The sequence below is a fragment of the Lithobates pipiens genome, unplaced genomic scaffold (assembly GCF_037356315.1).
Source record: "Lithobates pipiens isolate NorthernLeopardFrog02 unplaced genomic scaffold, aLitPip1_a1.2 Scaffold_25, whole genome shotgun sequence".
Taxonomy (NCBI): Eukaryota; Metazoa; Chordata; class Amphibia; order Anura; family Ranidae; genus Lithobates; species Lithobates pipiens.
Window position 1 is genome coordinate 101,159,797 of NW_027507787.1, and position 13,187 is coordinate 101,172,983.

At 45.6% G+C, this 13,187-nt stretch overlaps 1 protein-coding gene across 2 annotated transcripts in view; it reads right to left on the reverse strand.

The window, feature by feature from the left end:
• Positions 1 to 591: 591 nt before the first annotated feature.
• Positions 592 to 13,187, reverse strand: part of RAD9A (RAD9 checkpoint clamp component A) — a 266,419-nt gene continuing 253,823 nt past the window's right edge. For both annotated transcript variants that reach the window (XM_077454778.1, XM_077454779.1), the window contains exons 11-12: positions 2,374 to 2,590; positions 592 to 1,294 (exon numbers count right to left, since the gene is read on the reverse strand). In XM_077454778.1, coding sequence (XP_077310904.1) covers positions 1,211 to 1,294; positions 2,374 to 2,590 — 301 coding nt within the window. In that variant the 3' untranslated portion in view covers positions 592 to 1,210. The remainder of the gene's footprint in view (positions 1,295 to 2,373; positions 2,591 to 13,187) is intronic.

Here is a 13,187-nt window from a genome sequence, read left to right on the forward strand (position 1 = left end):
GAAAGCTCCATTTGTGGGAAAAAAAGGACGTCAATTTTGTTTGGGAGCCACGTCGCACGACCGCGCAATTGTCAGTTAAAGCGACGCAGTGCCGAATCGCAAAAAGTGGTCTGGTCTTTGACCAGCAAATTGGTCCGGTCTGAAAGTGGTTAAAGGGCTGAGTCCGTCAATGAACGAAAGAAAAAACATTTATCATTTTCTTTCCACTTCACAATTACATGTGTCACTTTGTGTTGGTCTAACACATGAAGCCCAATAAAATACACTTACATTTTTGGTTGTAACATGACAAAATGTGGAAAATTTCAAGGGGTATGAACACCTTTTCAAGGCAGTGTAAGTGCCCAGCTCAAATTTCATGAATCTGGTTTACATCCACTTTAAATAAAAGTTTCTATATTGTTCAAGGACTCTGATATTGGCACATATGAGGGCTTCTGGCTCCTCCCACCTGCTACAGCAATTACAAAAGGTAAGGAGAGGTCAGGAGTGACACACAAAAGATGGACCAGAATCTTTATCCTGGAGTTGAGCACAGCAGACTTTCACTATAACCGAGATAACTTCTGGGTGAACAACTCAGCGAACACATTTTTGTCATGGTGTCTCAAAGCAATTTATTGGCTGTTCAAGCACTAATGAATGATTTGCAAGGATTTTTGAAGGTCAAGTTAATTTTAGAAACACATTTTGTTAGCAATATATCAAACCATCCTAAAAGTAATTCTTAAAAGGGACTGAAAAAAAAAGAAGTATCTGGCAGTATACAGATTTTAACCAGAGACAATGATCAGGCAGCTTATTACATGGGGGAAGGTATTTTTTGTGCTCTTCATACACAAAAGCCAGCCTCAGCAATATCCACATTCTGTAGACTCTCATTCTAGCCATGCTTCTGCTGCATCATCTTGATTTGGAAACACATCTGTCTGGAGTTTTAACCCTGAGAAATCTGGGCTCCTAGGTTTTATAATCAAGAATAAGCACTGATTTTTTTTTCCATAAAGCAAAATATAAATTAACATAGTAACAAAATAAAATGTGTTCTTTCGTGGGGTAGATGTCTTATATCCTTTCCTGTTTATGAGTGCCCTAAATTATTTTTGGTGAGAATTTTGAAATAAAAGCCTGGACTGGTACCAGAGCATACATTTTATGTTGCAGACATAATCCATGAATGAAAGTTCATTTCTGAAATTTTGACTCAACATCATCCATCACTGTCTTCAGCCAGAACTTCCTGGGCTGCTTGTCCGGAGCTTTGAAGAATGGATCCAAAAAACAATGACCTAAACTGAATGCCAGAAAAAACAAAACAAAACAACAAAAACAAAACAAGAATTTTTTTACATATAGATCTAAATATTATGACAACAAATAGTCCTAGATAGCAAGTTTTTGTATAAGAATATTTTGCTTGGAAGACCTTTTACGGTTTACATTGTAATGTGAATAGAGAGGGTAGAGGGGAGAGATTAGGGGTACTCTACGGTTCTGGTGCTGCTTATCCCAGAGGGCAACAATGGTATTCACAATAAGTTCTCACTTTATACTGTATGTACTTTAAGTGCCTATAGTCACATTTTCTTACAAATCAGAATGTGAAAGGAAGGTTATAGGCTGGGATTTAAACTCTATTTAACTGTATTAGGTTCTCAATTGAACAGCTTTTCTGGAAATAAAGTTGAAGATAAAAGGGTTAGGCAGCTTACTTGAGGAGCCAAGAATTGCAAGTCTTTCATAGTCCAAAGAGCGAGCATGTGACACATAAGCTACAGAGTTGCAACAGTGAACGATGATGTTACCCTGCTGGCTATGCAGCCTGGGTGCTATAAATTATTTGGCTGCAGCTCTGATTTAACTAAAACTGCAACAGGATATTACACCTCTAAATAAGAGCAGTATGCCCCCCAGATTTCTTGTTTCATGGTTGCTCCTTTCTCTTGCAGCATCCTATGGGACCACCTTTGCATGTAGGGACTAGCGCTGTGTCTCCCTTCACTGTGTGCATCAAAAGAAGCACAGCCCCATAGCTCAGGATGGCAGGGAACTCCCCAGTTAATCCCTCCTCCAAACTAACAGACTGCTCAAGACCACACTGTTGACTTCATGCAAAGCCCTGAAGTTTAGGGAAGAAGCACTGAAAAAGCAGAAGCCAGCAGCACTGAAAGTTGTAAACTGAAAGGGGCTTGGGTAAAAATTTTAACAAATCGTTACTGGGAAGGGCTCACTGTATTTTGTTCAGTGTATTAAGATAACAATACTGCAGGTTTGATACTACTTTAATATTACCGTACTTTGCAAATAACAACCATTAAACACACAGAAGAAGTGCATCACCCACAACATCAACAACACAAAATGCTATTTTACCTTCTTGTTAGGGGGTGTGCCAGGAACCTCCCTTTCTGCCTCATCTTCACATTCTGAATATACAGCTTGCTCTTTCTGGATGGGACTTGGGGGTGGTCTGCTGCTGAAGGTTGGACTAGGTGGAGGGGAAGAAGTTCCTGCCAAGGTAGTTTCCATAGCAATCATATAATCAAGGTCATCACCCAGGAAATCATCATCATTATGCGGCAAGGCAGCTCTAAAAATATATTGCAAAATGGTTAATTTACATATAAAATTAGGAGTCCTAAACAAAATATTAGTGTTTTATTTGTGAAATCCTTTTCTTTGAGTACATCATGGGACACAGAGTCAGGCTAATATTCATTATCTAGTGGGTTATACTCCATCGGGTGAATGGACACTGGTAGACCAAAGGTCTTCAGACAGGAAGTGATCCCCTATATAACCACTCCCACTTCAGTTTTGTAGCAAGCATGGAATTTTTTATTTTTATTTTTTTGAGAAGAGGAGGGTGTCCTATGATGTACTCAAAAGAAAAGTATTTTACAGGTAAGTATGACGTAAAAATCCTATTTTCTTTTTCATACCCCATGGTACACAGAGTCAGGTTAATATTCATTACCTACCGGGATGTCCCAGAGCAATAGCCTTGAGGGGAGGGTGACACCCTGCCAAACAATAGCCATCAGAATTTTATATGGCAGCCCGCAGTACACTGCGGCCGAAAGTCCAATCCTTGGCTGCTCGAACATTCAATTGCTAAAATTTTGTGAACATATGCACTGAAGCCCAGGTAGCAGCTTTACAAATTTGAGCCACAGATACATGAAGGCAAAAAAAGCCCAGGAGGTTCCTACACCCCTAGAATGAGCCTTCACCCTAAAGGGAGGAGCTTTAGGTTTCAGACTGTAGGCCTGAATGACCAATTGACAGACCCAATTGGCAATGGAAGCTGCCTGCCCTTTCTTGGGTCCTTTTTGTAAAAGAATTATCCAGATCTCCGCAGATCTAGACAAACCTTGAATGCCCGGGCAACATCCAAAGAATGCAGTCGCCTCTCTTCAGCCAAAAAGAAGGCAAAATAATGTCTGATTTAAATGAAAGGCCGACAACACTTTTGGCAAAAAGGATGAAACAGGTCGTAACATGACCCTGTTGTGGTGAAGGATCAAGTATGGTTCCCTGAACTAAAAGGGCCACCAACTCTGACACCCTACTAGTCGAGGTGAGGGCCATCAGGAAGGCTAGCTTGCGTGATAGAAAGGCTAATGGAATTTCCTTGATAGGTTCAAATGGTCGTTTCTGTAACAGACAACATGAAATTCAAATCCCAAGAACACATAGGTGACCTAATGGGGGAAGCATACGAGTTACCCCCTGCATAAAGGTTTGGATCAGTGAATGGGAGGCTAAAGGCCTTTGGAATAATGATAGGGCCGAAACGTTACCTCTGATTGTACTCAAAGCCAATTTGATGTCTACAGCTGACTGTAGAAAAGAGAATTCTCCCAATAACGTATTTCCGAAGATGCCATTTTCTGGCCTTACACTGAGCAATGTAATGTTCCAGACCTTATGATAACATTTTCCTAGTGACAGCTGTTCTAGCAGTCACTAGGGTAAACAGTATTGGTCCCGAGGGTCCTTCAGCACCCTGGTTTCAATAGCAATGCAGTCAAAGAGCCTGTAATGAGTGATCTCAATGAGTAGAAGGTTATCCAGATACCCAAGCACTAGGCTCCCTTGGGCCCTTTAAAAGCCCCAGTACTGGTGCTAGGACCTTTGTGAACGCCCGGAGAGCTGTAGCCAGCACAAAGGGTAGAGCCACAAACTGAAAATGACGTTCCTCTACTGCAAAATGTAGGAACCTCCGATGAGGCTGAAAGATAGGTATGTGTAAAGACGCGTTGTTTATATCGATGGAGGCTAGAAAGTCTCCCTCTGGAGTGAGGCTACTACTGAGTGGACAGACTCCATCTGAAAGGACTGTATCGGTAGATCGGGATCTTAGGTCCAAAATGGGCCTCGTGTCCCTGTTTGGTTTCTGAACCGCAAACGGGTTTGAGTAAAACCCTGTGCCCATTTTGGATACTGGAACCTCTACAATCACTCCTTGATGTACTAGATGATGTAGTGCCTGAAGCAATAAGTTTGGAGGGTCTGAGGGAATGCTGGATCTGAAACATCTGAGGGGGAACTCCCCCCGCAACTCTAACTTGTAACCGCAAGATGAAATTAAGGTGACTCGTCCTGAGGGTTTAGAAGAATCTTGGACCCAGGGCCTTTTCTGGCCCTGGCGCTTGCCCCTGGCCCTAGCGCCCTGTTGGCTTGACGCCGAGACATTGGAGGAAGCAGTACCTGAGGTTTTAAATGAGGGACGTCTTGTGCTTTTCTTCACAGGAAGTATAGAACTCTTCCCTCTGTAGATCTTTTGGATATATTTGTCCAAATGATCACCAAATAAATGTTCCCCATGAAAAGGCCATTAACTTTTTACAAGGAAACTCAGCTGACCAGTTCTTAAACCATAAGCGTCTGTGCATATGTACAGACGAGAGAGCCAAATGAGAAACCTGCTGTACTGAATCCTTTAAGGCATCAATAGCAAAAACACAGCACTCAAGAAATATCTTTCAGGCAGATCATCCTCATGGTTAGGCCTATCAGGCCATTTGACCTGATCCTTTACGGACTGGCAGATACCAAATGCTACAACAGCTGGCTGAATAGCTGAACTGGCCAAAAGGAAGCCTTTAATAATGACTCCAATTTCTTGCCAACAGGGTCTTTCAAACCCTGTGCATCATCTACTGGACAAGTTCTTGTTTAAGGAAGGCATCTACTGCTGGCATGCTCCATTTTAACAAACTTTTCATCCATGGGATATAAAAGAGAACTTCTTAGGAGGAACAAAAATTCTGTCAGGATATTCCCAATCAGCATACACCACCTGTTCCAAAAGGGGGTGTAGGGGGAAAGCCTGTGTGGCCTGAAGAGGCCTCAGGGATCCCAAAGAGGATCAGGGAAGCTCAGCAACCTCTGCAAGAGGCAACTTAAAGGCAGAACAAAACATTTCGGTCAGAGTCAGGATCAAAAGCCTCTGCGACTGAGAGGCAGACATCAACTGATATCTTCTTGCACAGAAGCAGACTCATCTGCTGGGCCCTCCAGTCCTAAGCTTTAAGCTCTCGCCCATCCTATACCCATTCCTGCTCCAAACTAGATGGCTCCGGGGAGGGGGGATCTGTCACGCTTCCTGCTTCCCTGCGGGATGGGATGAAGGCATTCATGGCAGCAATCCTGTGCTCTAACCTGGCTAGGGCCGTGGACCATCCATCCTTAGTGATAAAGGGTGAAGCAGCAGCGTTGGCTGTAGGCACAATACCAGATAGGCACAGCGGCTCAGATTGCCCAGAAGACTCTGGGTCTTTCTGGGGGATACAATAGGGATACGACTAGGTTCATCAGGAACTACTGGAGACATCGGTGTTCCCTGTAGTGGCCGCCAAACAAACTGCTAACTGAGCATAGAGGCACTCTTGCGAATGCACGTGCGCCCTGAGAACCAGGGAGGAAAGATAAACCGCCAGACACAAGCAAAAAGAGTACACTTTACAAACACCCACAGCTAGCCCCAAACTCCCCCGTATGGTCACCACAGACAGGTGTCGAGCATCTAGCTAGCAGTTACAATCACTGGGACGCCCCAAAATAGTAAGTAAAGGGGTTTCACTTACCCAGGCGCAGGGCAGCTTAGAAGCTAAGAGCCCAACCTTCACCCTTCACGGCGGGTTCCTATCATATGAGGACCTTCAAGGGCTGGATACCCTTCTCATGTTTAGGGTCCACTCCATTGGACCTGTACAGCACCCTGCAGGAATGCCATAGTGCTGTAGTGTCCAGGATTCCACTTCGCAGGGTCCAGGGCCCGGAAGCTGCATTACAGGCAAAACCTTGCAGGATCTTGATTCTTCTTTGCGAAGCTCGGGTACCATTTATCTAAGCATATAAGCTTGTGTCAAATGGATCTGATCGGTCAATCCCTTGATTTATTAAAGTACAGTTTGTGGGACTAGAGACCTGGAGCTCAGAGAGCTCAAACAAACCGTGCCATCCACCTTGCAAACACTGGTAAAAAACTGAACTGCTTCCTGTGTGGGAGGGGTTATATAGGGAATGGCTTTCTATCTGAAGACCTTTGTCTACCAGTTTCCATTCACCTGATTATGGACTGTAACCCAGTAGGTAATGTTAAGCTGATTGTGTCCCATGATTTATGAAAAATAAATATCTTCCTTCCTGGCTTCTTCCTCCGCTCCTCATACATCTTCTCCCACATCTTCATCCTCCGGGCTTCTCCTGCTTTTTAAGTCCGTTGTTCTTCCTCTGCCGCCGAAGACCCTCCTGCGATGCTGCATCCCGCTGATCTGTCCATGCCGATGTCAAGCATTTCGTAGATAATGATGGGGGCATGGCCATCGGAATACTTCATCCAGAGGCCCCACCCCCTGTGAGGTCACTGTCAGAAACCATGAATCAGACTGAGACAGAAGTACAATCAAATCACACTTGTTTATTAATAAACATAAAAAGGTAACTAGAAAAAGCGTAGTCAAGCATAGCCAGAGTCCAGTAACCAGATCGGGTAGTCAGCCAGGCCAGAAGTCAGGGACCCAAATAGAGCAACTGCAAGCAGGATAAGGAGCCAGTAGGGATGTCAGCAAGCCAGTCTTGGAACAAACCGCAGGAGATGGTTCCTTGTGATGTGGCCACGCGAAGGCAAAGGTTAAGTGAGCTGGAAGGCTTTAAAGTGGAAGTAAACCCATTGATTTAAACAGTTAAAAAAATAAATAAAAAAAAAGGCATGCCGGGAATGCTAACTGCACATTGGCTGTGCTCTCAGCCAAACTATCAAACCATCCAATGGCTGGTGTCATAACGAATCACATGTGCAGCACCATAGCAGTTGAGGATTAAACAGCGGCAAAGATGGCAGCTTCCTTGGCTGAAAATGATAGGGGAGTTTACTTCCACTTAAAGTAGGCAGGTCAGACGAGCATCATTGGAAAAAGCTGGTAACTGTGGAGAGAGAAGAGAGCTGGCAATTAGCCAACAGCTGAGCGGCCAGCCCAGAGAAGGGAAGGCTAAGCCAGCCCTGACAGTCATGGCACCATGTGGTGACATCAAAAGGGGCGGGCCTATGGATGACATAATCTGATGGCCACGCTCCACCGTTATCTAAGAAATGCTTGACAATACCTGGAGAAGCCCATGTCTCAGATTTATAGGTCCCTGCTGGTTGCAGCCGTCCCCGAGTTGTCCTCCCTCTGCAGGAAATGGGTGGAGGACATACCGGAGTTGGATGACGATGACTGGAGGGAGGTTTGGGATTTTCCATTCTCCCCTTTGGTATCAGCCAGGGACAAATTGGTCCAATACAAAATTGTTCATAGAGCCCATTACACGCCTCACAGATTACATCAGATGTCGCTGACGCATTGTTCAGCATGCTGGCGATGCTCCTATCGGCCAGGAGACTTCCTTCACATTTTCTGGACTTGTCCAGCGATTGAATGCTACTGGAAGGAGGTTCTCCTGGTGATAGGCAGGACTACTAAGATCAGTATCCCTTGTGACCCTAAATACTGTCTGCTGGGGCTCGTGGAACAAATGTCGATCCTCAGAGCTAGGAAAACGCTTATATCGTTGTTATTGTACTATGCACGAAAGGCCATCGTCATGACCTGGAAGCAATCGTCCCCCCCTTCTATCAAATTTTGGAAGAACCTGGTGAACGCTAGTTTGCCCCTTTATAAGGCCACCTACTCGAGCAGGGGTTGCCCACAAAAGTTTGACAAGGTGTGGACCTGTTGGTTGGATGATACCACTACGGCAACCGATGTAGTGATTGACCCATAATCCTTCATTGAGGTCATAGTGGGCTGTTAGGCTGCCCAAATACTCCTATGCTATTTTATTCTGTACTTATAACACTTAGCACAACACCTCCTGCAATAACCTCTCCCCACATTGGGGGTTAGCTAGTTAACGTTGTATTGTTTTGACCTGTCCTGATGCGGCCGTTGCTGCATAAGTGACAGACCATATGATAAGAGACTGTGTTCCTATGTGGCCTGTTGCCGCATTTAAAGGTTTGCCCCTGCGTGGGTACTGTTTGGCCCCTACGTGGGCAATTGTTGTGCTGATGAAAATTCAATAAAAACGATTTTATAAAAAAAAAAAAGAAATGCTTGACAATGGCGCAGACAGATCAGCGGGATGCAGAATCGGAGGAGGGTCGTCAGCGGCAGAGGAAGAACACCACCGGACAAAGAAGACAGAAGAAAGAAGAGCCTACGGGAGAAGGAAGATTAAGATGGAGGAAGAAGCGGGGAAGATGATATTTTTAATAAGACTTGTCAAAAACTGTCTACTGTATTTTTTCACACTACACTACTTTTTTTTTGGTGAATGGGTAGGGGTACCCCATACTCATTCAAATGGGGTGCTTGTTGAAGGGGGGCTTCCATATTCCAATAAGCCCCCTGCCCACAGATCCCAACAACCACCAGCAAGGATTGTCGGGAAGAGGCCCTTGTCCCCATCAACATGGGACAAGGTGCTTTAGGGTGGGGGGTGCTTGTCCCCTCCCTTGCCTGACACCCGGGCGGTATGCTAGGATAAGTGTCTAGTATAGATTTTGGGGGGCACCCCACACCATTTTTTTTTAATTATGGCATGGGGGGGTCTCCTCAGAATCCATACTAGAGCCAAGGACCTGGTATGGACCTGTGAACAGAGCATTACACAGCGCAGCTGGCAATTGAACTTTATGAAATGTCTGTGAGGCCTCCCAAGTTTGTTTACCTCAATACTGGACACTTTCACCCCTTACTTGCCCAAGTCACTTATGTTTTTAGCAATGTCACACTTAGACTCACACACGAGGCAAAAAAAGGAAACATTTTCTTGGTTTCCATGATAAAGTTAGAGAGACTACAATCTATGGTATATTGTATATTTGAAAATTGATAAATTCTTATGTACTGACTGCCCATCTCATTAAATCCTAAGGCCCCAAAATGCCAGGACAGTACAAATTACCCCTTTTTGGAAAGTAGATATGTCTATGGTGTTTAGTAAGAGATGTAATGAGTCTTTGCAGCTGCAATTTTTTGCAAATAAAACATTTTTTTTCACAAAGTTGTCATTTGTCTCACACAAAGGTGTCAGTTGTCTCACACATAGCATAGGCATACTTGGTATGACACCTCAAAACACATTCTGATATGCCTCCCAAGTATGAGGATACCACATGTGTGAAACACCTACAAAATGACCCCATTTGAGAAAGAAAATACTCCAAAGTGTTTTCTAAGAAGCATAATGAATCTTTCAAAAATGTTATTTTTTGTCACAAGTTTTTGGAAAATGCAAAGTTGTCCATATAATATATTTCTAACACATCATAGACATACTTAAAATAACACCTCAAAGCACATTCTGCTACTTCTCCTGAATATGGCGATACCACGTAAGAATTTCACAGCCTAGCCTAGTGTTTTTTAACCGGCGTCCCGTAAAGAGTCTTCAGGGGTTCCGCAGCAACATCCCAGCCTGTGTAAACTCCCATGCACAGAGGAGAGCGAACATAATCCACACCTCCTCCTGACTCTATCCTCCTCCCTGCTGCTTTGTGTACAATTGCCGGAAAACAGAAAGCTGTGCAGGCTGTCTGCCCATGTCCTACCAGCCGATTACATCATTGGTTGCTAAAGACATGTTGGGTAGCACACACAGCTTTCTGTTTTGCCGGCAATAGTACTTGTAGCAGGAGTTTATACAGTGTTGTGCTCATCTCAATGTGAGATCTCCTCCCTACACTTCTCCAGTATAGTTATGGAAGTGGGGTTTGTGCTAGGAGTGGAGAGCTGGGAGCAGGAAGTTTGTGCTAGGAGAAGGAATTTGGGGTGGGGGTTGTGCTCAGAGGTGGGATTGGGGGGGGGGGGGGGTTTGTGCTAGGACTCTGGGGGCAGGGGCGCTCAGAGGGATTCATGCTAGGAGGGGGGTAGCTTTGCATCACAGACTATGCCTCCTTACTGACTGCCAAATGCTCTCTTAAGAATGATCTGAATATGGATGGCTCTTCAGAGAGCTGTGACGGTTATCAGGGACACCAAGACCCCTTTTCACATGGTCTGGTTGGTGCGGCCGCCATATTTCTGCTGTAAGAATCTGTGTATTCTTGCCGCTGGAATGGGTTATGCGATCAGCAGTGTCCACTCAGCCCATTTTAAACTAATGGCAGGCTTTCCGCAATTAACCACTCTGTGCGAGGCTGCATGCAAACTGCTAATAGCATAACCCTGGTCAAATCTGGCAAACACATCACAAAAGGGGCCTAACTGGTGTGGTGGTGATCAGGGACACAGCAACTGGTGCAGCAGTGATTAGGGACAGCAAGTGGATGGGACACTGACAGATAATTTTTTTTTGTTCCCATTAAAATATAGTTACCAGAGTAGTGCAGTGATTAGACGCATACATTACATGGTACAGGGGCCTCTGTGATTGGCCCTGCACACCATGTAATCACTGTGACCAATTGCAGCATCACAGTAGTAAATAATGAATGGCTGCCATTCATAATTATTTACTTGGTCAGCATGTGGTTGCTGTGATTGGTCACAGTGAATACGTTACCTGGGATGATCAAAGTGCCCTCTGTAATGATTTCTTAGTTCCTGTATGACCTGTGGACACAATGGTTGCAGATCGCACTGCTGCCTGCCTGGGAGGAAAGCTCACACCCAGCTGTAATTTTACTATAGGCTGGGCGGGAACTAGTTAGAAAAAAAAAAGGAATCAGCGCATCATCACTGCGTTGATCTTGGCTGCACTGCGCCACATACCAGTCCCTGCATTGGAAGGCAACAAAACAAAAAAATAAAAAATGAAGATGCTTCTAAGTGTGGAAACACAAGACTTTACTTGCCCAGATAGGATTAAAAATGCATGTAAGAGCTAAACAGGCTCATCAAATGGTGGTGACTGTCCAGTGGGAGTTTTCCTTTTCTTCCAACCAGCCAGAGGTGTAGGGTGGTATATGCGAGTCCCAGAAGAACAGCCACGCTGGTCCCCGGATGTGATGTCAGAGGTGGCGGTGATGCATTTCGGAGCAGGTGTGTTGGCTGCTTCTTCATAACCCCTGGGAAAGGAAAATGTCCCACTGGACGGTCACCACCATCTGATTAGCCTGTTTATTTCTTATATCGTTTCTTGGTTGTTTTTCTACAGAGTGTGCTTCTGTCTTCGGAAGAGCTCCACAGGACAATACCTGCCTTTATCCGTCTTCTCCACCTGGTCTACATTCTGAACATGTTCCTCCAGATGTTCCATTTCAACCAGAGCGCCGTATATTCCACTTTTTCCTGATTGCATTGGAAGGCTGCAGCTGGTATGAACTAGCCCTTTCTATATCACAGGACACAGGGATTCCTAAATCTTCCTGACTACTTGGGATGTCCCAAAGCACTGAACTTGTGAAACAATTACCCTCTAGGATTGGGACCATGTAGGTACTTGGTAGTCAAAGGTTAAATTCTGTGTTATATAAAAAATAGTTTATTAATACAAAACATTAAAATTGGAAAACATCTGGAATAGCACAATGCAGCCATATAGGCACATTTGACAGAAAAGCATATACAAACATTAAATGACTAAACTAACTAACTAAAGTGCTTTAGCGGACTCTTCTTCAGAGGTGTCAAAGGGATAACGCAGAAAACTGTCAAAAAGATGGTGAAGGAAGATAAAAGTGCCAATGCCTACACTGGGGAGGCCGCCCACCATCAGATCGGACAACCGAAAATGAATGCCAGATTGCAAAAGATCTCCCTGGATTCACAGGGAACGTAAAGTAGTTGCAAACTCTTACAACACACTTTTTGCTACAGGTAAACCTATAATAAGGCTTACCTGTAGCTACCCTGGATATCTCCTAAAACTGTTTAGGCGATTCCCCCTGGATTTGCATGTGCTGACCTCATTGGCACATGCGCACTGAAGCAAACTGAAGCAATGGCACGTACGTACCATTGCTTCAGTTGGACTGTGCCGCTACCGTCCGCTCCCATCAATCACAGCGCGATACCCAGAAGTAACTTCGGGGACAAATTTTGCCTTTGTCTTGCAGGTATTTAATTTTTTTTATTGGGTTTACAACCACTTTAAAGGCTGCGCTGCATGCAAAGAATGTCGAAAACGAACCCGGCGTATATAAACAGGTCAGATACTTTAAAAAGCAGCTGCATCTGGCGGCAGGTGATGTGCCAAGTGACAAGTTGCAACTGGTGGCAGGTGATGTGGCAGGGGGCCCCAAGGAGGGGGGTGTGTTGGGTCCAAGGAGCAAACGGCACAGTGCGGGGGGGGGGGGCCGAGGAGCAAACGGCACAGTGCGGCGGGGGGGGGGGGGGGCGAGGAGCAAACGGCACAGAGCGGCGGGGGGGGGGCCCGAGGAGCAAACGGCACAGTGCGGCCGGGGGGGGGGGGCCGAGGAGCAAACGGCACAGTGCGGGGGGGCCCGAGGAGCAAACGGCACAGTGCGGGGGGGGGTTTGAGGAGCAAACGGCACAGTGCGGGGGGGGGGTTTGAGGAGCAAACGGCACAGTGCGGGGGGGGGGGGTTTGAGGAGCAAACGGCACAGTGCGGGGGGGGGGGGGGGGGGGGTTTGAGGAGCAAACGGCACAGTGCGGGGGGGGGGGGGGGGGGTTTGAGGAGCAAACGGCACAGTGCGGGGGGGGGGCCCAAGGAGCAAACGGCACAGTGCG